The sequence below is a fragment of the Sinohyriopsis cumingii genome, chromosome 18 (assembly GCF_028554795.1).
Source record: "Sinohyriopsis cumingii isolate HCF-2022 chromosome 18, ASM2855479v2, whole genome shotgun sequence".
NCBI classification, from domain to species: Eukaryota; Metazoa; Mollusca; class Bivalvia; order Unionida; family Unionidae; genus Sinohyriopsis; species Sinohyriopsis cumingii.
The window spans coordinates 36,473,782-36,501,452 of NC_142978.1; the positions used below are offsets into that span (position 1 = coordinate 36,473,782).

General features: G+C 35.3%; 1 protein-coding gene across 1 annotated transcript in view; it reads left to right on the forward strand.

Annotated features, from left to right (window-relative positions):
- The window catches only part of LOC149776404 (secretin receptor-like), an 89,144-nt gene that overhangs the window by 18,922 nt on the left and 42,551 nt on the right, over nucleotides 1–27,671 (forward strand). Inside the window, exons 2-5 of the mRNA XM_089940813.1 lie at nucleotides 401–500; nucleotides 7,327–7,437; nucleotides 21,798–21,949; nucleotides 23,925–24,019. Coding sequence (XP_089796939.1) covers nucleotides 401–500; nucleotides 7,327–7,437; nucleotides 21,798–21,949; nucleotides 23,925–24,019 — 458 coding nt within the window. The remainder of the gene's footprint in view (nucleotides 1–400; nucleotides 501–7,326; nucleotides 7,438–21,797; nucleotides 21,950–23,924; nucleotides 24,020–27,671) is intronic.

Below are 27,671 nucleotides of genomic sequence, written 5' to 3' on the forward strand. Positions count from 1 at the left end.
GAATGTAGATTTATAAGAATCCAAATGAAGCGAAAACTTGCCACTAAAGGTATGTTAAATCAAATTCTTTAAAACGACACCCATTGCTGAAAAAATCGGTGTTGAATGCATACATGACCTGTGTGACTTTAACTATAATTGTAAACCAGGCTGACAGTGAACTCAAATGCCATGCAAACATTATGTTTATAGCTTAGAACATGCACAAATGTTCTGCATACTATATATATATATATATATATATATATATATATATATATATATATATATATATATATATATATATATATATATATAACACTGTTTATTTACATGCATGTCTTTGATTTTAATGCACATTATCCAGCTGAGTCGCTAATTTGAATTATTTCTAATAATTGAATCATATTTATGTTTGCAGAATGTAGCAAGGTACCACCACGATGATCAAGAGAAATTGTTAATAAAGAAATGGGAGGAATGCATGGAGAAGATACAAAATGATCCTGTAACAACATCAGGTAAATTGAATGTAATCAATATGTCTTCTATCTTCCATCTCTTACATCGCAATAATTTATTTCGAAAATTTTTCATGTTCTTTTATGCGGGCAAATAGCTACAGATTATGAAATAGACGTCCATAGATAGAACATGCAAACTCGATCGTATGATGCAACAACAAAAAAAAAAACCCACATATTTCGCAACGTCGCTTTCCTAGGCAGTCTTTGACAATTATGCATCCAGTTATGCCAGTTACTTACATAGCGACATGCAATTATGTAAACAGGTAGAAAGCTATATAGTAGCGATACAGAGGTAAGGAAGATTATCACGGTGCCGTGTTTTAACTTACTATTAAAAAGTAGGCTGATGTCATGTGCCGATAAAAATGATGCAAAATATGCACATGTTGATATAATGCGCTTATTGGGTGGGGTAGGGTGAGGTGCTTTCTATAGTTAGAAGAATATAAAAATATAAAAAATAGTGGTGACAACTATATCAGTTTTTATTATCATGCATTTGTTAAAAAAGGAAAAACTTTAAATCGATTTTAAAAAAAAAGTGTTTTTGGAACGAACATAATATTTATAAATAAGTACAATGTTATCTAACCCTTATATATTGAAGACACATAAATATATATAGATAGATGGTATAGTGTATTTAAAAGTTGTCCATTATATAATCCAGAGACATCACGCAATGAAACTTATTAGTGCAGAATGGAATGATATTTGAGCCGCCAGAAGGCTACGAAAACAAGCTGCATGTATCTCATGTTGATGAGGTAGGAAAATACGCGTATTTACGTGTCCGGAATTTAGGCTGATGTCGTAATGATTTCAATATTATCATTATTACTACAGTGTCATAGGTCTGGTTCGAATACATATATAGGTAAATAAAAATATTTTCCAGGATCTGCAACAAGTTTAAACAAACTAGTTGAAACTTAATACATTTAAAGGTTTAATTTCTGTAAAAACAGCCATGTTAAGTGTTGCAAACACAACGGTTTGTGTTTTATTTGTTTTTCTTGTCCATGTTTTGTATTTGCGTTGAAAAAGACTCATTTAGAGTCGAAAACACTCAGGCTAGTTAGATATTAGTTTTGCACTGTTCGATATCAGATTAGTGCATTTATCTTAATCAATCCCTGACACACGTGATCCCTTGATGGATCCAGTGCACTTGAAAGGACTGTTATTCGCCATGTGATTTGTATTCTTTATATATTTCTTTATAACATATGTGCGCTGTTAAACCACGAGATGTATAAAAAAATTATTGAAATGAAACGAGGCTTTGCATATAAAAATATACAACGTACACACTAACACACTATGCATATATTTTATTTACAAGAATGACTACGACAACTGTGTGTGGACCCAATGAATGAACTCCTCACATACCTGCCGAGTGTGTCCGCTAATATATATATATATATATATATATATATATATATATATATATATATATATATATATATATATATATATATATATATATATATATATATATATATATATATATATATATATATATATATATATATATACATACATATATATATATATATATATATATATATATATATATATATATATATATATATATATATATATATATATATATATATATGCCATTGATGCTATTCAGTCACCTGTACATACAAAAACGTTGATTGTTTTCTGTTTTGAGATTCTTTGTTAATTCAGTATAAGACACATATGATTTAAAGAAGAAAGAAGGTTTTAACGAAGAACGTAGAGCACAACGAACACTAAACGGGCAAACATTCACGTACAGGTGCATGGCAAAAAGCGTGCCAGCATGAGTTAATTAAAATGTCTAATATATTTGCATTGTCATTATCCTGCTTTAATTAATATTTCTACCGACCATAACTCCCTCTCTCTCTCTCTCTCTCTCTCTCTCTCATCATTTGGTCGGTTTGACCTAACTTTACCATCATTAATATATCCAGTGACATCATCGTATGAAACAAGTAAAACTCATCTACTCTCGTCTTTTCATTGACTTTCGCCCTTATCTTGCTTCGAGGGTACAGAGAGAGAGAGAGAGAGAGAGAGAGAGAGGCGGCCTTTGGACATTTTCATATTAAATCAATAACAAGAATTAAGTTTTAGAATATTGTGATAGGGTTTAGAAACAACAACAAAAACAACAACAATAGAGCATTAACTACATTACAGTATTTGCGCCTTGTAGCCAAGAAATTTTTGCTATAATGACGGCAGGCTATTGCAACCTTGCATCATTGATTATATAAATACTTTATATAAATCCCAAGGAATGTTTACATACCGTTACGTCGTACCATATTCTTGTAGGTTACTTTGTGTAATTTTAGTTTCAAGGTTCCCATCCAGCCAAAATTCTTTATCGCTCTCACTCCAAATTTCTGTGTATTTTGTCCCTTATGCTTGAGAGGTGAGAGGGAAACGGAAGCGACGCAATTTTGTACCATATTAAATTCATTTAGAAAACGGGGATTATTAATACTTATCATCTTTAATTTCATACATCACTAAAGACTGATGAGTGAAAATTCATTACTGATCTGTAATCAAAGTCACACAGCCGCACGAAAGTTTATATGCGCATATGATTTCGCCATGGGCGAACATAATTTTATACACCAGTGGTATTGGTATATCTAATTGCATTATGCCAACACTTTAAAGGCCATGTTAATTATTATTGTAAGTCGTATATATATATATATATATATATATATATATATATATATATATATATATATATATATATATATATATATATATATATATATATATACTCACATTAAGAGCCATGTTTCAAGACATTTTTCAATCTCACTGTGAAGGAGAACTTAAAAGCAACACAAATAAATAATTCATTAATTACAGAATTGTGCTTTGCAATCAAGATCTAAGAATGAAGTCGAGTTGTACACATGAAGATAAAATATATTTAAGCTATTTTGCAGACATCTACTTATAGATAAAGATTCACACGATTTGAATAAATGATGCATGTTAAACTGGTCAGTGACAGGCGTGATATAAGTTTGATTAAATACAGTTACATCTTTTTGACATCACCGCCAGATCTTTAAAAGTTTTCCCTGCCAATAGGCTATGGAAAACTTCAGTATGAAGACTTTTATGGTTTTATGACACCACTCGTTCTTAAATATTGGGCGTTTTCCTCATCTACGTTACAACTTGAGAAAAATTAATCTGGGCTGATAAATATATACATATCTAACGTCTCAACATCACGCATCATGATCAAATGATATCAAGAAACACGCATCTTTGTAAATGATACATTATCTTTGAATGTATTAATTTAACAGTTGGTCACGATAAACGTTGATAAATACAGGTCAAAGTTCTTCTCTTTGATTTTGCAGCTATCTTTAACCTGTGCTACGAAATCGAAATGAAACATGCATATTTTTCATAGATAGTATGCTTCTTAAAGGAAAATGCAATGCATATTTCAGAAACGATTTACTGAAAAAATATTGCCATGTCAAGCTTTTATAACCATTGGTTTTATAACCCTTTCCAGCTTTCTTGGAAATGGACAAAAAAGAGTTTAAATCTAGAGGTATCACGGTACCAATTGTTTTTCCATAGACCTCAATGCAAATGTTTTGTGAAATAAATATACTTTATTTTCTACTTCATCATGCATGTCACACACTGTCATAGAGAACAATGTTCGACTGTCAGTTTGACAAGGACAAACCATATACGCCATTGCATTTAAGAGAGATTACTCTGCTCGAACTAGAATGTGGTAAGAGTTGTCTAGTCACAACAAACACTTTCAACCATGTGTTCCACTATTTTTTTAAAAATCATAAAAAATACAAAACATGATCTAGATGTGAATTAACATAATCTCTCATGTTGCCAAGATGCTCAACTTTTTAAGTCTAACATAAATTACAACTCTTACTTAATGCACCAATCACAGTTGTGTTGTTGTTTATTTCTGAATACAATGTTTCTACACCTTAAGCTCCTCCCACCTGGGGTTGTACAATTGGTACCGTTGTACCTAGAAAAAGAATCTTAATAATCATGGGGCAAATTGGCAACATTGGTTGTTATTGGAGATAATGCATGCAATATATACCAGTATTAAAATTGTATCCTTTAGTGCGCTTAAAACATGTATGTATGTATGTATGTATGTATGTATGTATGTATGTATGCATGCAGGCAGGTAGGCAGGCAGGTAGGTAGGTAGGTAGGTAGGTATGCACAAAAGTGACACTGTAGAGCCAAGGAAAGGTTAAGTTCAACAAATGTAAAATAAAATAATTAATGAGCCCTCAGGTGAGGCAGATAAACCCTTCCAAAAACAGTGAAGTTCAGTAAACAAGTAAATATGTACAGAAAATGTAAAGATGCAAATTTTGCAGATTGGAATTAAGACAACACATATGGTAACACGTACAAAAAATCTGTAAAACTTAATACAAATTTGCTACATCAACCACTTTACCTTAAAAGTCACGATTTTTCCCGGGGTGTACGTCCTCGACCAGATTCTGCAAGCATTCAGCAATTCACGTTAAAATAATTGTGTCTCTCAGGGAGGAAATCGATACACTCTACGAACATATATAATTTTAGTGTCTGAACATATGTTAGTCGTTACCACTATAGGTAATGACATAGCTATACATTCACTGCAGCGTGTACGAATATCACACTGGTAGGAAAAAGGACTTAAGTCTCTTGAATAGAGTATTGTTTCTTACCATGCATTCGATTCTGCATATTTACGCGCGAAATGGTTACGATGCGTAAACTAACACTGCTGGAAAGGAGACAAATGTCAATACATTTATATTCTTCTTGGCTATTACAATGTAGACCATTAACTACATTAAACATTCATGAACAAACGGTATTATGTGATAGAAACAAGAAACATTTAAACAAAACAATTTTTACCACTAAACTCCATGCTAACAGATGGCATGACTATTTAGATTCTGATACGCTTATAAGAATAAACTCCCTTGCCAACTTCCTTCCTTCCTTCCTTCCTTCCTTTCTTCCTTCCTTCCTTCCTTTCTTTCTTTCTTTCTTTCTTTCTTTCTTTCTTTCTTTCTTTCTTTGACAGAGTCAGTGATTTCGCTTGCATGCAAATATCTTCGTCTTCCTTGGTATTTTTTGAAGAATACACTTGATATTGAATTAGGTTTTAAGCACACTAGATGACTTCCGTAAATATACACACACAAACAGTCACACACACACACACACACACACACACACATATATATATATATATATATATATATATATATATATATATATATATATATATATATATATATATATATATATATATATATATATATATATATATATATATATATATATATATATATATATATATATATATATCAGCTGTTAGTATTCAGGTATGTTTTATGACCTCTAATATACCATCTATGTCTTGCACAAAGTGAGAGAATAACTGAGTGATTTCCCCTGTTGTGTCCATGAACGATTGCATGATCCTTTATTGCGGCTGTTGTGTAAAGAGGCAGCTTATAGTTGGAAAGATACAATTATTCTAATAATATGCTCTGAGCTTAACACAGAGAGCCCGACACCATTGATTTGGATTGCCAAAGCGTACGCTAACAGTGTTCTACAGCTGTTTGGTTTGTACAAAATACATCCGAAATGGATATGTAACTAATCAACACTGTAAGTGATCTGTACCGATTCCAAAAAGGAATTGCGAAACACGTTATCATAATTTAACGCTATACAATTCTATTTTATTGCGAGTCTCTTAACAAAATGGCTATTCTAATGCAAGGAATTAGTATGGTCTATTTTCATATTTTACGGAGCATACATACATGATGGTTTATTCTAGACGTGTCAATTGTAATAACGTACCTTGCGCAAAAATGCACCACAGTAGCTGACACGGGCTGATCCAAAAGTAGGATTCGAACCAACTCTTCCGTTCACTGGCTTCTGTTTTCCTTAGTAACCTCATACGACACACAGAAGGGTACCTTTTGTTCCATTCATGAACTAGCAAGTGGGTAGAGAATTAGAATGGATAAAATCAGGCGAAATATAGTAAAACGTCCATTAAATACCCCCTCCCCACGGTAACCTGCTTTCCTCGAACAATGACTATATAATCTGGTCTCAATAATGACTTTTTAATGTTAAGTAAATTTTCATATACAGGTCACCGCCACAAATAGGTGAAAATGTTCAGTCCATAAGGATCAGCTTTTGAGAATTGTATTATTCGGTTTCTCTGCAAGACGGAATATTCTTGCAGATGATACACTGTCTCCAAATTTTCTTTCTTTTGTCGTTTGCTTCAGAACAATAATTTTAAAAACAGTCATTTTATGAAATTTATGTCGAAACATACATTGCAAAGACAAAACATTCATGAATATGGGGTGGGGGAGTCTGAGAACGTCTTCCATCTATTAATTTTCACTGCAAGCGGTTTTTTCTTTTTATTATTGTTGCCTCAGACCTAACCTAAATGGGCATGTAGAAGTAGCTCGGATATCATCCGCAAACGTATGTCATTACTTGCGACAGATAGACAACTGCAGAGGACACTCAATATCGTTATCTAAAATGTCATGGAATGTTTAGAATATTAATTCAAATTATGACACAGTTGTTAATCCACAAATCATCTATAACCGGTTGTGTTAACTATTTAGGAAACCGTTGTAAACATCACCTATTAAAAGATGCAGATAATCAGACTTTGAAGAAATTCATTATTGGATTTAAATTTTTGCAGATCCGTATTGCAACAGGACTTGGGATAACTTGAGTTGTTGGCCAGATACTCCGGCTGGTACGAATGCCATTCAGCCGTGTCCATCATACATCAATGGATTCACCACGGGAGGTAAATGAGTGTAAAGTTTTTGCCGTTGTATATCCTTAACATGTTTTTCGAATGGTTCAACATAGCCGAAGTTACCCATGGATTAGTCATGATATTTCATTAAAACAAACTCGATAATTTGCAAACCGTCCATCCATTGCATTCAAAAACTGTTCTTGGCTTAAATGTATATCTCTTTGAAAGAATTTGCTTTTTTAAAAGGTAATTACAAATATTATGGTATTCAATGAGACAGAATGTAATATTCACAGATTTGATGGAATTTTTTCACGAAAGTATACAGAATACGCGTACATCAGTTAAATACACTAATTCCAACATCTCAAATAGTTCCTGCATATGATCGTGAGAAAATACTATCACTTCACCAAGAGCACTGATAACAAAGGACTAAGAGCAGAAGTACGAGTTCAAAAAAACGCCATTTAAACAAACTATTTTACTCTAGTGACGCTGTGCTACCATCAGCTGCAAGTATTATTCAGTGTTGTTTTCATCATGCTTTAGATAGAATAAAAATAGAACGCAGATATTGAGGCAATTGTAATATATATGTTTAATATGATTATACGCGAGGCCATCTCCAACTTGCAATACCTAAACACTTCAATAAATTATCATTTCCAGCGTTATCAAATTGTACATTGCTTTCAAATGTGACCAGATCAGTTAGGCTTATTTATTACATAAACGAACAGAAATACTGACCAGTTCGACGAAGGCAGTTAATGAAGTTGTTTCATTTTCACAGCAGCGCAGCGAACAACAAATGCCATTTGCTAGAAAACAGGTCATCTTTTAGGGTTAGTAGCTGAGTCAATTTGACATGGGCACATATAGTCGATCTGTGTATCGAAGGTATTCGGTTCGGTGTTTGCCAGTCATGAAACGTTTATATATAAAGTAAGCACCACTACTCTCTCTAGTCGATTCTTCGTCAAGTATGACAATGGGATTTAGGCTGAGTGACGAGAGTTAAAGGAAGCATGACATTAAATCAGTGTCAAGGGTAGTTACCACCGCTACTGTGGTCTGGTGGTAGAGCGTTTTCCACATATGCGGGAGGTTGCCGGTTCGAACCCCGGCCGAGTTATACCAAAGACTTATAAAATGGTACCAACAGCTGCCTCGCTTGGCGCTCAGCATTAAGAGGTTAGTGTTAGGACTGGTGGCCTGGGGTCAGATATATGTGACTCGGTGGGGCATCATGCATCGTAGCGATATGACTAAATATATTTTTTACAGCTACGTTAAAAATCCAAATCACACACACACACACACGCACACACACACACAAGCACACACACACACACACACACACACTGACATTCTTGTAGAAAACGATTCAATAAAATAAGAGTGTGAATCAAATGGTTCAGAAAAATATGCAGATTTATTATTTTGTTACAGATCTGATAACATTGAACATGGTTGATGTGAGAAAAATTATTGTTACAACTAAGGGCTTATATTACATTAAAAGACTAGGAGAAACCCAACAAACAGTTTTCTAACATATAAATATTATTTCCCTAAATATAAAATCAAATAAAGTGAACGAATCAAAAATAACTTTCAGTGTATACATTCCTAGATTAGTATCATATACATTTCACATCAATCCGGAAAGTATCCAAAGATATTCCGAGTGAAGTTTCTACTATGATTATATGCTAAAATGCTAGCACCAATGAAGAATGACAGTTGTAGATCAGAAAGGTTTTAATTTAAGGTAATCATCTGTAAAAAGAATATCATCGAAGTCCTTAAAATTTTCACATAATTCGACTGAATTATTTAATTGTTCAAATCTTTAAATAATTTTTCATAATACGCAAAGTACTGTCTGTTTTAGGATAAAAGTTTTCACTCTGCTAGTCTACAGAAATTATTAAACAATCACGAGTTCCTATCTCTCTTACAATAATGGCATATTAACCGAAGATTCCTTATACGGTGCTTTAATTGTATTATATAGTATCTATGTGTGTACCAAATCAACAAAATCTAAATCACTAAAAGATACTCGAACATTTAAATCCTTAAAGTTTCAAATACTTAACAGTCTTATTCTAACCTTTTGAAAGTATTGAGCCAATGACAAACTAGGGCGTGCATGATATGATACCTCTACAAGACAAATGCTGTCAAAGTTTCAAGTGATGCTTTCTTGAGCATTGGTTATTTGACCGAAATAATTGCTGACTTTACCTAGGGAATCAGCCATGATTTATGAATGAATTATACAGGTATAGCACATGTACTTTTACTATAAAACATGCCATTGAATTTAAGGAATTAAAATATAAACGGCATAAACAAAGGTGACTTAAAACTACTATAAATTAATGTATAAAACAATTATCCGTAATAACAGGTATTTGCATTCAACTAAATGCATACAACTTCACTTGTGATTTGCACACATCTGCTCAATGCAACAATAAATAAAAACATATTTTGACACAGATGTATATGCTCTCAAGATAGACTTGGACTGGAACATTGGAAAGAGAAGGTTTACATGGCATACACAATGTGTTCTTACAACAAATTTCAAGAGTGAAAACCTGAAAAGCTAAACCTTGACGAAGGAAATGAGTTTTGCAACAAACAATTTACAGAGTTGCCATAAAAGGAACATATCTAATATTTCTCACTTTATACAAACAATCAGTATATGAATTGCATTGTTTTAATATTACTCTGAAGTGAATAATGTAGACATTATTCATTTAGAACGAAACTAGACAATTCTTGGATATTTTACGAAAGTTAATAGAGGTATAAAAATACTAAACGTACATAATTAGGCATGAATCCTTGCGACGTAAGCATGAAAGAAAACAGTCTAAAATTATGGAGAAACTTATTTGGTTACTTGCCAGCATATATTAGTACAATTGGAAGAAGAGCTATTTTTAAATTAGGGGAAAAAATTCAGTTTCAAATACAAAATACTATTTGCCAAGGTCTACTTTCCTAACCTGTACATACGTATTTAAAGAGGAAATACAAGTTCGTTCATTAACGCATTTGGTAGATAGAAGTGTTCCACACTTAGTTACATCTGTTCACATGTTCCATATTTTTTTCGATTTGCAAAAACTGCTATATGAAAGTAAAGTACCATGACCTTATGCTGAATCTTTTTAAAAAAATTATTAAAACGAAAAAATATACATTTAAAACAATTTAGGTTTATCTGAAACAGCTTCATAATTCCACCAAAGTGGTGATATCTGAATGGAACTAAGCAAATACATGACAGTGAATATACCAGGCAAATTTAAACTGTACACAAAGGTTTGTGTCTGTCCCTGCTGTTGTGTTAGCTGCGGCAAATGTCAGCTATGACTCATGTACTGTTGAATACTAGTGAACATTACCATAATCTTCGACAGTAAAAATATGTATGGCAGCCTAATAGATTGACGTGTCCATGCATGCAGTATAGTAACGGATTATAATAAGGCATTGAAATGCCAAATACATTTATCGATTGCTCTGTAATTTACATATTAGGTGCACAGTTCCGAAAAAAATGTCAATTAAACAGTCTCTTTCAACAGTGTGATAGTATGAGGTACTGTTAAAGAAAATCTAATGGCGACATCAGTGTTAAGACAGCAAGGATGCAACTTATATGAAGCCATTTTTCAAGGACTAAACACGAAAATCATTCGTAAAGGGAGACTATACTATTGGTGGTGAGGGTATCATTGCGTTATGCGGTCACAGGTTAATCAAAATTAGTTGCATCGTTGGAAAACGCATGAATTCAAACAAATTTAGTGACTCACGGAAACTGGGGCTAAAGATTAGCATCAATACACACACACACACACACACACACACACACACACACACATATATATATATATATATATATATATATATATATATATATATATATATATATATATATATATATATATATATATATATATATATATATATATATATTCGCCGGTATTGCAAAGGTGGATAACCAATCTCTGACACTAAGAAACGAGTTGAAAGGACGAACATGAAGACAACGTTAGTAAATTATATGTAGAAAACTTGGATTACAATGATAGTATTCTTACTATGAGACCTGTTAATGTGAGTCGGCCCTCGAATGTTCATATGACACCAATTTTAGAGTGTGAACAAGGTCCAGTTTAGAAACGACGCATCAATATGGATCATTAAAAAAGCGAACACTCGTTTATATTGATATTTATGGTTTCCAGGAACTGTTATATTATTTATGAATAGTTTACTAACCTTTAATTATAATTTAATAGCGTGCCAAGCACAAGTGTAGTATGCACGATATCGTCGCTCAAATCATCTTGTTGCTTTGCATACACATCGAGTCATCGAAGCAATGACAGAACAAGTAAACTATCAATTCAGCATAGAAAGAAACAATTTGTTCAGCACACTTAAACAACCAACTTACTTCACAGCCAATAATGGAGAGAGAAGCTGATGTGGCTTCTATGACAAACTAAAACAAATAATTCGCATTGTTTATCAAGCCTTTCAATTTTTGTCAAACAATTCACCATCTTTCCGGATGAAACCACACCTTCTCCATCACAACAATTTTAATAATAATGCCTATTCTAGTGGCTATAGAGGAAAGTTTCATTCCCTTGTATCTCAACAGTTATTTCTATTCATCCCCTACAAATAGTAATTGTCTTTCAATTTATGTCTTGATAATTGTCCCACATCATCTTTACAACACATTGAAATTGTTCTTGTAATTATCCTGTATCGATAGAATCGGTGTCTATTCATACATTGGAGGACCAGATAGAGCAAATTGTCGTTTTCAAATTGTTAACTCGTATTCACATTACCATTTAGATTTACCATTTTATCTTTTTCCTTTCCTCTTATGTAGCAATACTAACTGCAGGTGTCGTTAGTAATCATCTATGAAACGTTTTGTTTCTATTACCTGCTAATCAAACGGTTAATTTATGTCTATCATTTGCCTGTCGGTATCATCGAAGATCTTTTACATTTGTCATTGCACAATTCTTGGTATTTATGCTGTCTCCAATGTTGTGCACGCTTTCTACGGGCTCTGCCATGTCTCCAGATTTTCTTAGTCTGATTAATCGATCATAAACATCTGTGATCATGGTGAAAGTTGGAACAGCTTATCCTCAGCTTGGTCATTATTTCAAAACATTTATCTTCTGGCTTTTCTCTCTAATGAACTAGATGATAGAAGCTTTACATTACCAATTGTGTGATCTTCATTTGATTGTGGATTTTGATGAAGATATCATCTTTACTATGTCAATGCATCCTTTTTTTTTCCTGTATCATCAATTTTAATTCGATCTTGTGATGGTGTTGTAAAATCACCATCTATGCTTTCCTAAGGTTTAAACAATTGTATACGTTTCTGCCATGTTTCGGTAAATTAAATAGCAATGATTATCCAGATCACATGGTGCATTCGGAATGATTTTATCGTTGTATAACTGGACAAAATCTTACTAGAAAGGAATATGGAATTGTCGAAAACACATTCAGTAATAACCCCATTTTTCTAGCATAGGAAGAGTACCAACACATTCTGATGATATATATTTTAAGTTGAACATATAATGAGACATAGAACTCAAACCTTGACAGAAAAGGAAATGAAATAGGTGGAAGAGCGAAAGATCAAGAAGACCTATGAAATTTGTATTAGTCCTAGAGCTGCTTCAGTCTCAAAATATATTGTTGGATGACGCAATTTACAAGGCGAAATCGTTATTTAGTGATTTCATTTCTCCGAATTAAAACTTAACTTTGTAGAATGAACTGAAGCGCTCACCAAAGTGAAATAGATTCGTTAAATGATTTCTGTAATTTAAAAGCTAGGTTAATGGAATCATTTTCTTTATGGTTCGGGATAATTTCAAAAGACGCACATGAAATGAGCATGAAGGTTCTCATTGGCAAGTTTTCAAGTTTAGCTATATTGGATTAAAGTCAACAGATTGATCTGCACGTACTGACAAAGTCATTGAACCTTTCTGAAGTTACGCTATCTTGGATATAAAAAAACGATGGATATACAAGTATTTTCAAAGCTATATTCTTTACGGCATTCATAATGTCCGTCTTCAACTTTCCAGTTTTGAAAATGCCTGCTATTACAATCTTCCTGTTCTGTTATAATCTGCACTGTAGTCTATATTCTCGTCGCTCAATTCTTTAATGAAATTATTTTCACAGGTTAGGCAATTATTCATACTAAATCAAAATGTATACCTTTCGTATGAACTTCTCTCTGGATATAGTGCTTGATCTGATCAATAATATTTGAAATTGGCTTTTAATTACCAATGCAATGTCGCGAATAAAATTTTTACTCACTTATTTCACACCATGAAATCAGTCTTAGTTAATTTCACCGATTTTCTTGTAAATCAAATCAAATGGGAACCAAAAGGAAAGAACAATGACTGATTGGTACACACCAGGAAAGAAACTTCACAATCATGTTGACAGATAAGTCGAAGCATGTTCACACGAATTTAAGAACGCTTAAGCTAGCTATATGAAGAAAGACGAAGACATGCCCAATACATCAGAAAATGCTACAAGTGCGACTTCGACACACGAACTAAAACTATCCGACATACTATATGGAAGAAGAGATGCACGTTTGCAAATGTCGACCAAGCTATATCATTTTAGTGGTGGTGATGAAGCTGTTCCCTGCATCTTATTTATTTAGCACAGAATTCAGATTTATTCTGCATAGAGCCATGAACATTCAACTGCAAGTACAGTAATGCGATAAATTATGTCTATATGGTATGTCACAATGCCAGGAATGGTGTACCTTTTTTCAGATAATCAATAGTGTGTGCAGAGTTTCGGTGCCGTTTGTGTAGTGTTTCTAGAGAGCAACACCAACGGCGGAGTATGCACTTGGTATTATACATGTCTTAGGAGATAAAATCTTATAAACCACAGAGAAGTGCCGTCTGAAAAATAAAACAGAAAATAAAACTAACCCTGTTTACAATGCAACTGTTAATTCTGTCCTGAAAGTGGCATGCATTATGCTCTTTGTAGTTCCACGATAAAACATGGATTTTTGAGAAATTACCAATATAATTGTACAGTTTTACTCAATTCACAATCGATATCCTGATTGCACACAACCTGTTATCAAACAAACTGATTCACACCATAGCAAAGAAATTAAAACCAGACTTACGTTTTGTTAACTGTTTGGCTAATAAATCGCATATCATTTATCTACACACAAAAACTGACCGAAATAAAACAAATATGAAAATAATTAAAATGCATCAGTATAACTGTTATTCGTACGGTAAGAAATTGTATAGCTAATCTTCCCATTTACTGAGTATTAATTGAATGGATACTTAAAATGCATAAAAGATCTGCAATTCATATTTTATACAATCAAACATTTATGGTTAGGATATATCGTAGGATCTACAAAGCAAAATTAGTCCTTCTGCTACAGAACCGTTTGCCTCCAGGACACGTTTACGTCATAATCGTTCCTTCGGCATCCATGTCAAGCACAATTACGTTTTCTAATTTATAAAGAAGCTAATCGACCTATTCCAATAAAATAAATACATTAGTGCAACCTAAAGCACGTAGTTTGGCAAAAAAGGTAATTGCAATTGAATAGATTGTCAGTGAAAATAATTACAACTGAATAATGTCTATATGATTGTTTTAATTATAAATTACACTTTTTTGTATCGTTCGGCAATGAACAAATAGGAATCAAGTGCGCCACGACAGGCAGGGTGTTTTTGTTGGACTACACCTCATTTATATCGTATAATGCCAATCGAAAGTAGTGTTAATTTCTGCTTAGCAAATATTAAAGAGATAAAAAGTGATTTAAGTAGTGAGTCAGTACACTTTTGGGTGTGAGACAGAACTATAAAGTAGCATATATTCTGAGATGGATTGATGCTAGGATGACTTCAATTTCCGGTGATATGGGAATTACAGCAGTCGCATTAGGTGTTGCAGTAACAGCTACAAATGTAGTTGTTTATCTGGCTTTCAATATATTGCAGCAGTGATAGAATGTAAAGGTAAAATTGATTTAAAACAAGGATTTAAACCACAGTTAAATAACAGTGTTTGTCATTAGTGGGTTGAACAGCATTTAAAACTTGATAAGCAAAGCAGCAACAGACAAACAAGTTGACTAAATGAGTTTGTTTTAAATATTTTATCAATAACCAGTCTATTCTTTCTGATGTGTCATTTATGGAGCCGTCATCTCTAAAGTTGTGTACAAGCCTGACACCCGCAGGAACAGGACTAAGATGTTAGTGTTAGGACTGGCCGGCCTGGTGTCGGGATAATGTTACTGGATGAGACATCGTGCTACATGTATGTCCTAGTGCTTGATATCACTATAAACTGCCGCACTGAAATATCGTAGCGATAAGACTGAACAATTGATAAGGCTACGTTAATAATCCTAATCACACACACACACATAAGAACATAACCGAACACATTTCGATCCGGAATCCAACGCGATATAGCCAGTCTATAGTCCCTTAGTTACCAGACACTATAAGAATGACTATCAGACAATATTTGTTGTTCGGTGCTCTTCTAAGAAGCGAAAAGCTTCGTCACGTGCTTTAATTTGAGTGGTCTTGTATTTTGTTTTCAATTTGTTTGATACACTAGCCTGACTTGCTCAGCAGTCTTTAGAATAATATAAATATATAGGGTGCTGAAATTATTATAAGAAGTGGTCGCCCTCAATTTATGTCGTCGTACGTGCAATCCTATGTTAAAATTGTTGATAGATATAACATTATTGAGTACACGATAACATTGTTAGACGCGTTTGATATCAATTTATGGAGACGTACGATACATCATATTTTATATTTAGCTATATGTTTGACCGATCCGGTGGTCTAGTGGTTAGAGCGTCCGCCTCGGAAGTGGGAGGTCGTGGGTTCGAATCCTGGCAGAGTCATACCAAAGACTTACAAAAATGGTTCTAACAGCTGTCTCGCTAGGCGCTCAGCATTGAGAGTTTAGTGTTGGGCCTGGTCGGCCTGGTGTCAGGATGGTGGGACATCATGCTACATGTCTGCGGATTGATGCCCCAGTGCTAGACATCACTAAAAATTGCCACACTGCAGACAGCATAGCGATATGAATGAATAATTATTAAAGCTACGCTAAAAATCCCAACCATACACACACGGCTATATGTTTAACAAGATAATGGTATTATAGCCACAAATGTGTTTATTGGGATTAACGGGACGGTGATAGTAAAATGGTGAAGGGAAAAGGGTCGAAAGTTTATGGTGACAAATAGGAGATGGTATTTTTCTTTATGATTTACTATTTTTCTGGAGAGTAGTGTAAGAATAATTTAAGTATGACCAGTACTTTTATAGAGACTCATTTCTGAGCCAAACTATGCGTAAAGAAAAAATAAATAAATAAATATATAGCAATACATGTCACATTTTCCGTCAGTTGATTTGGTTTGTTTTGTTTTTAATGTTCTTCCGTGTTATATGCGTTTGTAGCATTGTAGTTTGAAGGCATGTACAGCTCAACATGGCAGGTCTTAAATTTGGGGGTGGTGTGAACACAGTAATTGTTACTGCATTCATTCGGCAATAAATATAACCCTATGTTCTTGAATAAACATCAATGAAAAAATGACAGTGAATATTTGAAACATAAATGTATCATTGTCTTCAGAAACTCATAAAAAGGTTAACTAATTATTTTATCATAATTCTTTTCTCATTCAAGTTGTTTATCAGTAAACATCGTATTTGTACCACCATCAAAAGTGTTCTGTTATAAATCGGAAATCCAACCCTGTTATCTTGTTACAAAAGGTAAATTTATTCTTGCCCTGTATTGACCAAACTGGTAGAACACATCCAGTCCTACTTTTTAACCATTCTACCTCTCTAGCGAGCGAGTTGGTGCGTAATGTTGATTCGCCGTCTCTTCCAACAACGTACTGTTAATCATCTCTCTCTCTCTCTCTCTCTCACACACACACACACACACACACAAAATGAAATAATAATAATAACAATAGTAAGAAGAAGAAGAAGAAGAAGAAGAAGAATAGTACGCTTGTGTGAGTGTATTGCGTTTGTATAAACACACCAACCATTATTTGATAGCATAGGTTGTATGTTTGTGTATAAGAGTGTGATTATTTCATCCCACTTCGTTTACATCCCACCGCTCTTCTTGTGTGCTTGTACGTGTGTAAGTATAGGGTGTGTGCATAAACACTCATACCCTTTTCGTTCATGTGTGGATAGTAGGGGTCTGTGTTTTGATATTATAGATGGTTGTTTGGATTGTAGATTCAAAGTTTAACATTACCATTCCTGTATGTCTCCACAAACTTTCGACTCATTTTGCCTTCAAGAATATGTAATTACCATTCCGGTTTGTCCCGATAATACCATTCCCTAGTTAAACTTATATACCAATTTACCACAGGATTCCTCATTCGTCCCCATATATTGAGGTCAGCTACTTCGAACAATGTTGCCACTTACCCCAAATGTTAAACCTATTGGCAAATTTAGAATATGATTTCACATCCGAACTCCAGGGACCTGCCGCATGTTAACATACGGGCTAATGTTAATTCCCGTACCACAAAAAAAAAATCCCCACTTATTACTACTCTTGCATTTTTCTGTGTTGTTGTGAAGGACACTAATTACCCTCTTCGATGCCATTTCGATTCCCTGCGTGATTAAATCGGCATCATAAACCTGCAGGTTATGACAAACAACCGGAATTATTATTTTGTTAGGGAAAACTCGCAGCTGTATATTACATGTGCTGTATGCCGGCCCTCTTTATGCGCCTCTGATGTGCAAGTGATCTCTTACTTTTTCATCTGTTGAACTGGAAGCACCCTTCACAGATCGGACAATGAGTCGGAAAACTCGCGAATGCTGTTTCTAGATTGTCACCTTTTTTGCGGGCGAGCAAAGCTGATTTATAATCCATTTCCACGCAAACTCGAGCAATTTAATAAATATCTCAACTGAATTCTTGACACGATACAACATTTGTCGCTCCGACGCATCTGACTACATTGTAGCAAAATCCGAATAGGACATGATCAGCAACTTGCGTTGTATTTGATTGAACGTTCAAAAAATATCAATGTCCACGTAAATGATTACGGAACTTAAATTTTTCGTTTCACTACGGTAAATTTCGAAACATTGTTGACAGGCTATGATATGATCGTATGCTGTCGTTTCTCTCTGACTGACTTTCAGTAAAATTTGTGATCGGCCATCAGCTGTTGTGGGCTTAATACATGGAGGCAATCTCGACATGAAAACTGTTTCCCCTCGTGTTTGCTTTTCAAGTACACCATTTGATAAAGATCTTTTATCCACACGTAATGATACCAGGCTACTCGACCGTCCATGTTGTTCAACAATAACAGATAATTATGAACCAGTGATAAATGGAGTCTTCGCTTCTCATGGTGGAGAGTCTAAATGGCTAGTGGTCTCTGGTCCTAGCAAATATATGAAAGACGATATCAGGGTTGAGTCGTTTAAACATACCAACGTCAGTAACCTGGACTGAAAATGCTAAGTTGTCAGACACCACTCAGATACTTTTTGGATTTTGTTTCCAGATTGATTTGCATTATCGCCAGTACATTCAAAGCAACATCTGTCGTCGTTTGTCACATTTATTTTTGTCTGCAGTGGAAAACGCGCCGATGTTGTGCAAGCAAATATGTCCTTTGCACTTCCCTGGCAAGAGTCAGTCCCGAAGTTGCGTTGGTGTATTATTCAACGTTCTCGAGAATCTATGCAACAGGTTTGTCGATTTCATCAGTAATGGTCTCTCTGTCTTTTGCGGATCAATGTTACAAAGGCAACACTGCAAACCACGGGCATGAGATTTTTAACACGTCTTCCTCTAGTAATGTGATGCATCCCATGGGGTTTAGCGGCATAATAAAATCCGCATGTTCATCAATGTTTACTGTAAACTCCGATGTATTCGTTTGCTGTACTGTTGACTTTATTCCTGGATGCACTGTTGGAAAGAGGTTTCACAGCGCTTTTCCTGGTCCGTATCTGATAATCTTCTAGATCACCAGACGTTTGTGCGAAGCAAACTTTAGATTTTGAACTCGTCGCTTGTGCAACAGACTCCTAGACTGTAGAAGCTGTGATACTGCGACGACATCTTTCCTCATCAGCAACCATACGTTCGATTTAGGCCCGCCTGGGTCGTGGAGGAATCGTAATATGTAAATGTGTTCCTGTTGCATGAAACTGTATCTTGACATGATCGAACGCAGGCCATCTTGAGAAATTCATAATAGCACAATGTATGCATGACCATGCAGCTTGCTTGAGTTGGTTCTCACTTGGCATTCCAAACAGAAATGTCCAACTGAAGAAAGATGCCTCACAGCCATCCATGACTCTTCTAGCGGAAGTCCAAATAATTCTAGTATACTTGCTTTCCCTATGCCATGAGGTATCCTTACCCAAAGGTCTCGTACAAATTGCTTGAGCTGATTTGCGTCGGTATGCCCATATATAATGAGAGACAAATATTGTTTAAGTGTTTCAGTGTGAATTAACTTTTCTCGCAATACCAGGATCACAAGAGCAATCGCCTTCCCGCGTTGACAATATTGTTGGATTTTAACTTTACGACGTCGTTGGTTTCTTCCTTCACAGGCGTGTTGGCAAGTACGTGCCACCACTCTCGATAATATTCGGCAAGAGATCCACATTGTCATCAAAGCTGATTACGCGACTTGACTCATAATGTCTCCTTTGTATCAGTAGCGTTACAAATCCATCTGTTTCCATATGTGCACAAAACATTCATCTCTAGTTGAATTCTTGGTTGTTTCTTTTGTTTTCTTTGCATATCGCCTTTCTATTATTTCCTTTTTTATGTATTTCGGTATCAGATATCATTTCATAATGCAGAGAGCCGATCTGACTACCAATCATATGATGGGTTCACAAAAGATGCTGTTTCAAAATGTCACTTCAGGCTCTGCTAAACCAAAGATGGTGATACGAAATGTCACATCAGGCTCTGCTAAAACATCATAGATGGTGATTCGAAATGTCACATCAGGCTCTGCTAAAACACCAAAGATGGTGATTCGAAATGTCACACCAGTATCTGCTAAAACACGAAAGATGGTGATTCAAAATGTCACATCAGGATCTCCTAAAATACCAAAGATGTTGATTCGAAATGTCACATCAGGCTCTGTTAAAACATCAGGCCCTGCCAAATGAAAAGGCTTGTGTTTTAAAAACCCATCCGAAAATGTGAGGTCTCAGCACGGATTACTTTTCCTTTATGTGTGCGATAGACGAACCTACCCCATAACTTGTTATAAAAATTTGACACCAACGATGCCAATATTCATTTTACATTTGTATCCGATAAAGCCAAACGTCATGTGAAACCATATATATGCATGTCCTATACTCTGCATTCGTTCATGCTTGAATGTATCCTTGGTAAATATATCACAAAGGACCTGCTTCCTGGCTCCTTTATCACTGGAGCTTTTTGTCATATTTGCTTTCTAGGTCACTGAATGTGGATGCCATCTGTAAATTATTGTTATAATATTGCTCTAATCTGCAGTAATCTTTGCTCTCTTCGATGTAAATTTATATGCATTTGATGTCTTCACTGAATGTTTCGCTGTCTTCTGTGGCTTCTGATGTAATTATAAACTATTATTGTTATTGTTATTACTAATTTTTTTTCAGAGTCCTTCTTAAACAGACTCTTGTCACAGTTTCTATACCGTCTTTTTCATATAGAACCTTACCGGAATGTCGTTTTTAGCACATGTTTTAGTTTCCGGTCATGGTTAAAGTTGTCTTGTGTTGCGCTCGGTACGGTTCCAGTCCACTGTTTAAAGCCTTGGGTTAACTCAAAGCTATTGGGTTCTGCCTTCAGACACAAATCTCCGTATGATTTATTATTTTTCTTAAACATTTCCTGTAATGTTTTCTGCATTTTCCCTCTTATATTTTGATTGAAATTTTCATCTAATTGTTCTTGTTGTCTAGATTTAACTCCCAACAAAAAATTTCATAGTTACTCTCGGCTTTGTCTTGTCTGGTGACTTTCACTTCTACAACTCAAATAGAGCACCTTGCTTTGTTCAGAATGTTGGGAAACTGTCTTGTAACTGGGTTGCTACAGATTACACACACACACACACACACATACACACACACATATGCTTTCGTTTGTTCACAAGTCTAATTCAAACTCTTTTTCGTTGTATCAAACAGAGAATGCTACAAGAAACTGCCTGCCGAACGGAACGTGGTTTGTTAATCCTCTGTTCCCCAACCAAACGAATGGATGGACAGATTATGGCGCGTGCCTCAATATGAGTTTCACAGATATCGATCCGAATACTGGTGTTCCAGGGATTTTCAAGGTATTCCTTTTAACCTGAGTTTTATTAGTTTATTTCCTTTTTTGATATGTTACAACTAATGATGAACAATCTACCCAGAGGGTTTGATGTGACATATATATATATATATATATATATATATATATATATATATATATATATATATATATATATATATATATATATATATATATATATATATATATATATATATATATATGGGGGGGTGGGGGGTCAGGTGGGGGCAAAATGACGGTAATCGGCGTACCCGCAAAGAAGAGTTAAAGCTGTATCATACTCGTTATCATTCCATTGATACGCTTAACCACAATAAAAAACCAGTAAATCTGCAAGGAACGTGAGATTGCTTAGAACAAAATAAACTGATAACATTTGCTTAGAAAAGGCTTTAAAAAAATTTATAACAGTTAATGATGAGGAATAACATCGAATACTGAGTTCACATCTACATCATTTTTCTGCCTTTTCTTGCCAATTTTAAAGATTGGATTTCTTTAATCTTTCTACAGAATTCTAATACAGGTGATACAGTTCTGACTCTTCAATGTATCTGTCAAAACTGAAATATCGAGCTTAATTTTAAACTGCTGACACTATTAATGTTAGTTAATTCATACGATTTGTATTCACCGTATTGTTATTTAAAATAAATTAATTATATGTGAGTGTTGTTAAGTAAAAAACAATAATGTCAGTTGAAGGACATTACGCAAAGTTTTCATTTTTCCGGCGCAAAGGGTTAAACACATTTATGGAGATTCAGTTGTAGATGGTTTGTTTAGTTTTAATTTGCAAATATTCAAGACACGAAACGTAGTAAATAGGATCAGTAACATATATTACCCTACAACGCCGTCTTGCGGACAATTCTGCACACAGTCATAATATCATCATATGATAAGTTATACCAGAATTTCGTTAATAAAGCGTTTTGTGAAGCCTTTGCAATGTAATCAGAAATAAATATGGGTAACATATAAAGATCATGTAGAAACATCCAGTCAGGTCTATGTACTTTGGAAATGATCTATATATTGTACAGCTGAAAAGAAAGTTCATCCTCGAAGATAAGATTACAGTTTCCCTCTGAGACTAATACAATAACAGCTTTGGTAGTCCACACTTTTTGTATCCATATTGGATTATCCCGACTGAGCTGCGCACACCTCCTTTTTCGTGATTAACTCCATTTGCACTCTCTTTTTATCTCATTAAACAAACGGGCACGTAAACAAATGGGCACGATCATACAATCACATGACATAGCGCAGTCATCATTTGGAGGGTGCGGATGAATTGCGATATTTATTGTTGTCTTCGAATGCTGAGATAATAATATCAAATGTCTTCTTAGGTTAATGGCACGGGCAATATTACTGGATTAGTTTCTTTCATCTGCCTCCAATCCGATTACGGGGCGTTAAATAATCTCTACTCTATATGCATATGTAATGGATCGATGGTTGATACAAAACGAAGTAGATCCACTTGTCTTACAAATATAGCGAATGCTTCCACGAAAGAAGTATGAGAAGGAAAAATAAAACAATAACATTGGAAAGTTAATGTTGAAAACGTTATTGTTAGAAATGGGGAAGTTGGGACGAGATTCATGAATGTGCGTTTTTAACGGCCAAATGTGTGAAACAAGAACACGAAAATGTGCAAACATTACATTTAAAACGTAGGGATATGTGCTGGCTTAAACAGTAATCTAATGCCATCCATAACACATACTCATTTGTTATGTATTACGTGAGGTCGGTCAGTATGCCTGACATTAGAGAAAGTTAATCATCTGCTCTCTCTCTCTCTCTCTCTCTCTCTCTCTCTCTCTCTCTGCATTTATACTGCCCTGTTTAATATTGAGGTATGTAATATCTCTTCTGTTGCGTCCTGTCACATTAAATCGATTTTGCTTTATCTATATTTTCATCCCATTTCGGTTGTTATAACATAAACACTTATTTTTCAGGACAATATTAAAGCTTTGAGTCTGATGTACAACATCGGCTACAGCCTCTCTCTGGTGTCGCTTGTCATCGCCATGGGAATTATGCTGTACTTCCGGTTCGTACTTAGGATAAACGTGGAGTAGGGCACAAAGTCTTCACACTTCTAAGAAAGATTTTATTGAGAGAGAAACCAAATAGAGAATATGGTTGCAATTAGATTTCTATGTGGACATTATGTATTACTTGAAGATCCCCTACGAACAGAAAATTATCTTGCGGGATGAATGTTGTTAGTGCGATGGAAACGTTTCCAAATGACCATGCCAAACTATCTAATCTCAATAACTTGATATATTGGTTTAACAAGCCATCAGACCCATCCCACCCTGACAAATGTAACATTTTAATGAGACAATGACGCTCGGTAATGACGATACGCTAGGTCAGGGGTGTCAAACTCAATCGCTCAGCGGGCCAAAACTCAAATCACACGTAAGGTTGCGGGCCATACAGGATAAACATTCAATAAGCGGAAAATTAAACCTTTTTTAAACATTAATATAAATTAAAACAGAAAAAAGTTTTAATAATAAAAAATCATTGGCATACCCATTTTCGCTCTTATGCCAGTTTGTCATAGCTGGATGTTTGGCACCTTTTCTTGGCTACAAGTTCGTTTATGTTGGGAGTAATGTTCTGTGTCATTGAGATTCTCATGATGGACTGCAAGTGTTCATCAGTGAGACGACTCCTGTGTGATGTTTTGTTAATCTTCATCACAGAAAACAGCTGCTCACACAGATATGTGCTACCAAACATGCTCAAGGTTCAAGCCGCATGTAGACGAAACTGGGGCATCTCTTCAGGAATGAAACGAGTGAACTGTGCAGGCCCCACAGTGTCGTACTTTGCCTTTAGTGTCCCATTACACTGCAGCTCTATTAGCTCCATCTGCAAATTTACAGGTGCAGTTTCCACGTGTATGGCAAATGGGTTACGAAACAGCTCGAAATTACTTTTCTGTGCTTCAAAGTCACTAAAGCGCCGTGCGAACTCGGCGCGAAGTAAGCTTAGTTTTTCAGCAAAGTGTGCATTGGGAAACACCATAGCGTTGACTTGGTTCAACATTGCTTGGCAACAAGAAAAGTGAGACAAGTTGCATTGGTGCATTTGTGTCTCCCATAAGCGCAGCTTCATTTGAAATGCCTTCACTGCATCATGCATATCAGTGATCAAGTGGTCCCGTCCCTGGAGTTGCACTTTCAAGTCGTTGAGATGAGTGGTTATGTCAAACAGAAACGCCAACTCACATTTCCACTTTTTATCCCGAAAAACTGGAGTCTTTTCCTTTGCTGTCCACGAATTGACAGATTTCCTCGATCAGCTGGAAAAAATCTACTAAGAACTTTTCCCCGACTTAGCCACCGCACCTCTGTATGATAAGGCATGTCGCCAAACTCTGAGTCTATTTCCTGCAAAAAAGACTGAAATTGGCGGTGATTTAAACCTTTGGCTCTGATAAAGTTGACGGTTTGTGTTACAGTGCTCATTACACCTTCCATGTTGAGAACTTTACCACACAGCGATCCTTGGTGTATGATGCAGTGATATGCTATTAATTCACCAGTACAGTTCTCCTGCATCTTTAACCGCATCCTTCCAACTAGTCCACTTTTTTCGCCGCACATCGCCGGTGCCCATCTGTTGTAAGTCCACCAAGTTTGTCCCAAGGCAGGTTCATGTTGGTTAAACTTTGACATACGTTGTCAAAAATATCTTTTCCTGTCGTTGTCCCATGCATGGATTTCATGTCCAATATTTCTTCTGTAACATTCAAACTGGAGTCCACTCCACGGATGAAGATGGCGAGCTGTGCAGTGTCAGTCGTGTCATTACATGCATCGACAGCAAGGGAGAATGCAACAAAGTCTTTGCCTTTTTCGATCAGCTGTGTTTTCACATCAGCGGCCATCTCACAAACCCGATCAGCAACCGTATTTCTGCTAAGGCTTACATTTGCAAACATCTGCTTTTTGTCTGAACACAAGACGTCACACACTTTCATCATGCAGCGCTTCAGAAACTCTCCTTCTGTAAATGGTCGGCCTGATTTTGCGATCTCCTCCGCCACAATAAAACTTGCTTTCACGGCAGCTTCAGTTTGTGATTTTACTTTGGTGAAAAACGTCTGCTGTGATGTTAGATTCCTCTTCAATTCTTCTACCTTCTGTAGCTTCTGCTCTGCATTCAGGCTTTTTAACTTGTCTTGATGTTTAGTCTCGTAGTGCCGTCTCAGATTATATTCCTTGATCACAGCCACATTATCTCCACAAATTCGACACACAGGTTTACCGCCAATATCAGTAAACATATATTCAGCCTCCCAGCGGCTTTGAAACGCTCTGTTTTCAGAATCAACTTTTCTCTTGGCCATTTTAAGGCTAGCTTTGATTTAAAAAAAAAGATTGTGCATCTACCGACAGACGCTTGATTGATATCACGTTAACCGTAGCGGGAAAAGGTGATGTAATATCCGGGCACTACACTACTTTCATTTCTTATGCTCCAATCCAAAACGAGCAACTGAACGTTGCTAGGTTACTGTAACGACGAACATCCACTCATTACACAACTTTTATTTTCGCTTATTCTGATCGAAGCGAGAACGCTCTCAGGTAGCCTATCGTTCGGCAAGGCTGCTAATTAGGGAATTTGATTTGCACTTTATATCGCAGGGCCATTAAAAAATATTTTTGCCTAAAATTCTCTCTCGGGCCGGATATAATTGTACGCCGGTCAAAACCTCTCGGGCATGATATAATTGTACGCCGGGCCTGATGTGGCCCGCGGGCCTTGAGTTTGACACATATGCGCTAGGTGAACTTTTTGGATTAAACTGTAAGGTTCCAGGAAAGCGATTTTGGTGGCAAATACAATGCATATTACACACACACACACACACACACACACACATATATATATATATATATATATATATATATATATATATATATATATATATATATATATATATATATATATATATATATATATATATATATATATATATATATATATATATATATATATATATATATATATAGTTATACGATCGCCCCCGCAACACGACTGCAGTTGCTCAAAATTTAAGTGTATGAAACAGATCTTGGGTCGAAACTTGTATTGAATCTGAAAACGTTTTGTGACTTAAAGTCTCACGATCAATGTCTCTTCTTTTCTCCTTTTTCTGCCTATTTAGAAACAAGCCCACTTGCAGGAAAAATGATAAAAATTGGTTTTAAATAAGTAAGCCCCAAAGGTTGTAAAACATTGTTTTGAAAATTGAGGGAGTTAAAAACGGAAGCCAAATGGTTGCGTTAGTTTCGGTGAAATTGGTTCATATCTTTGTCTAATCTTGCTCGCAAAGAAATACATTTATACTTGTTCTTAAATTAGCGTGCCTTCCGTATAAATGTGGACGTTTTTATTGCAGAGTGGGGTAATAGTGTAGTCTTCATTTTATCTATCGACCATGTTGAATTTATTGGATTTTAAAAGATGTGAGTCACAGAACCAAGCAAAAACTGTTGAAGGCTACAGCATGGGCAGGGGGTCCACCGGTTTGTGTTTTGTAATCTTCATCTTTAGAAAGTATTTTATCATTATACAAGTGTCAGGTACATACACGTATTATCTTTAAGCCCTATTTGCCTATTTTACATTTATGATTTGGGTCGTGACTACATATCCGCTAGGTGAACTAGTCC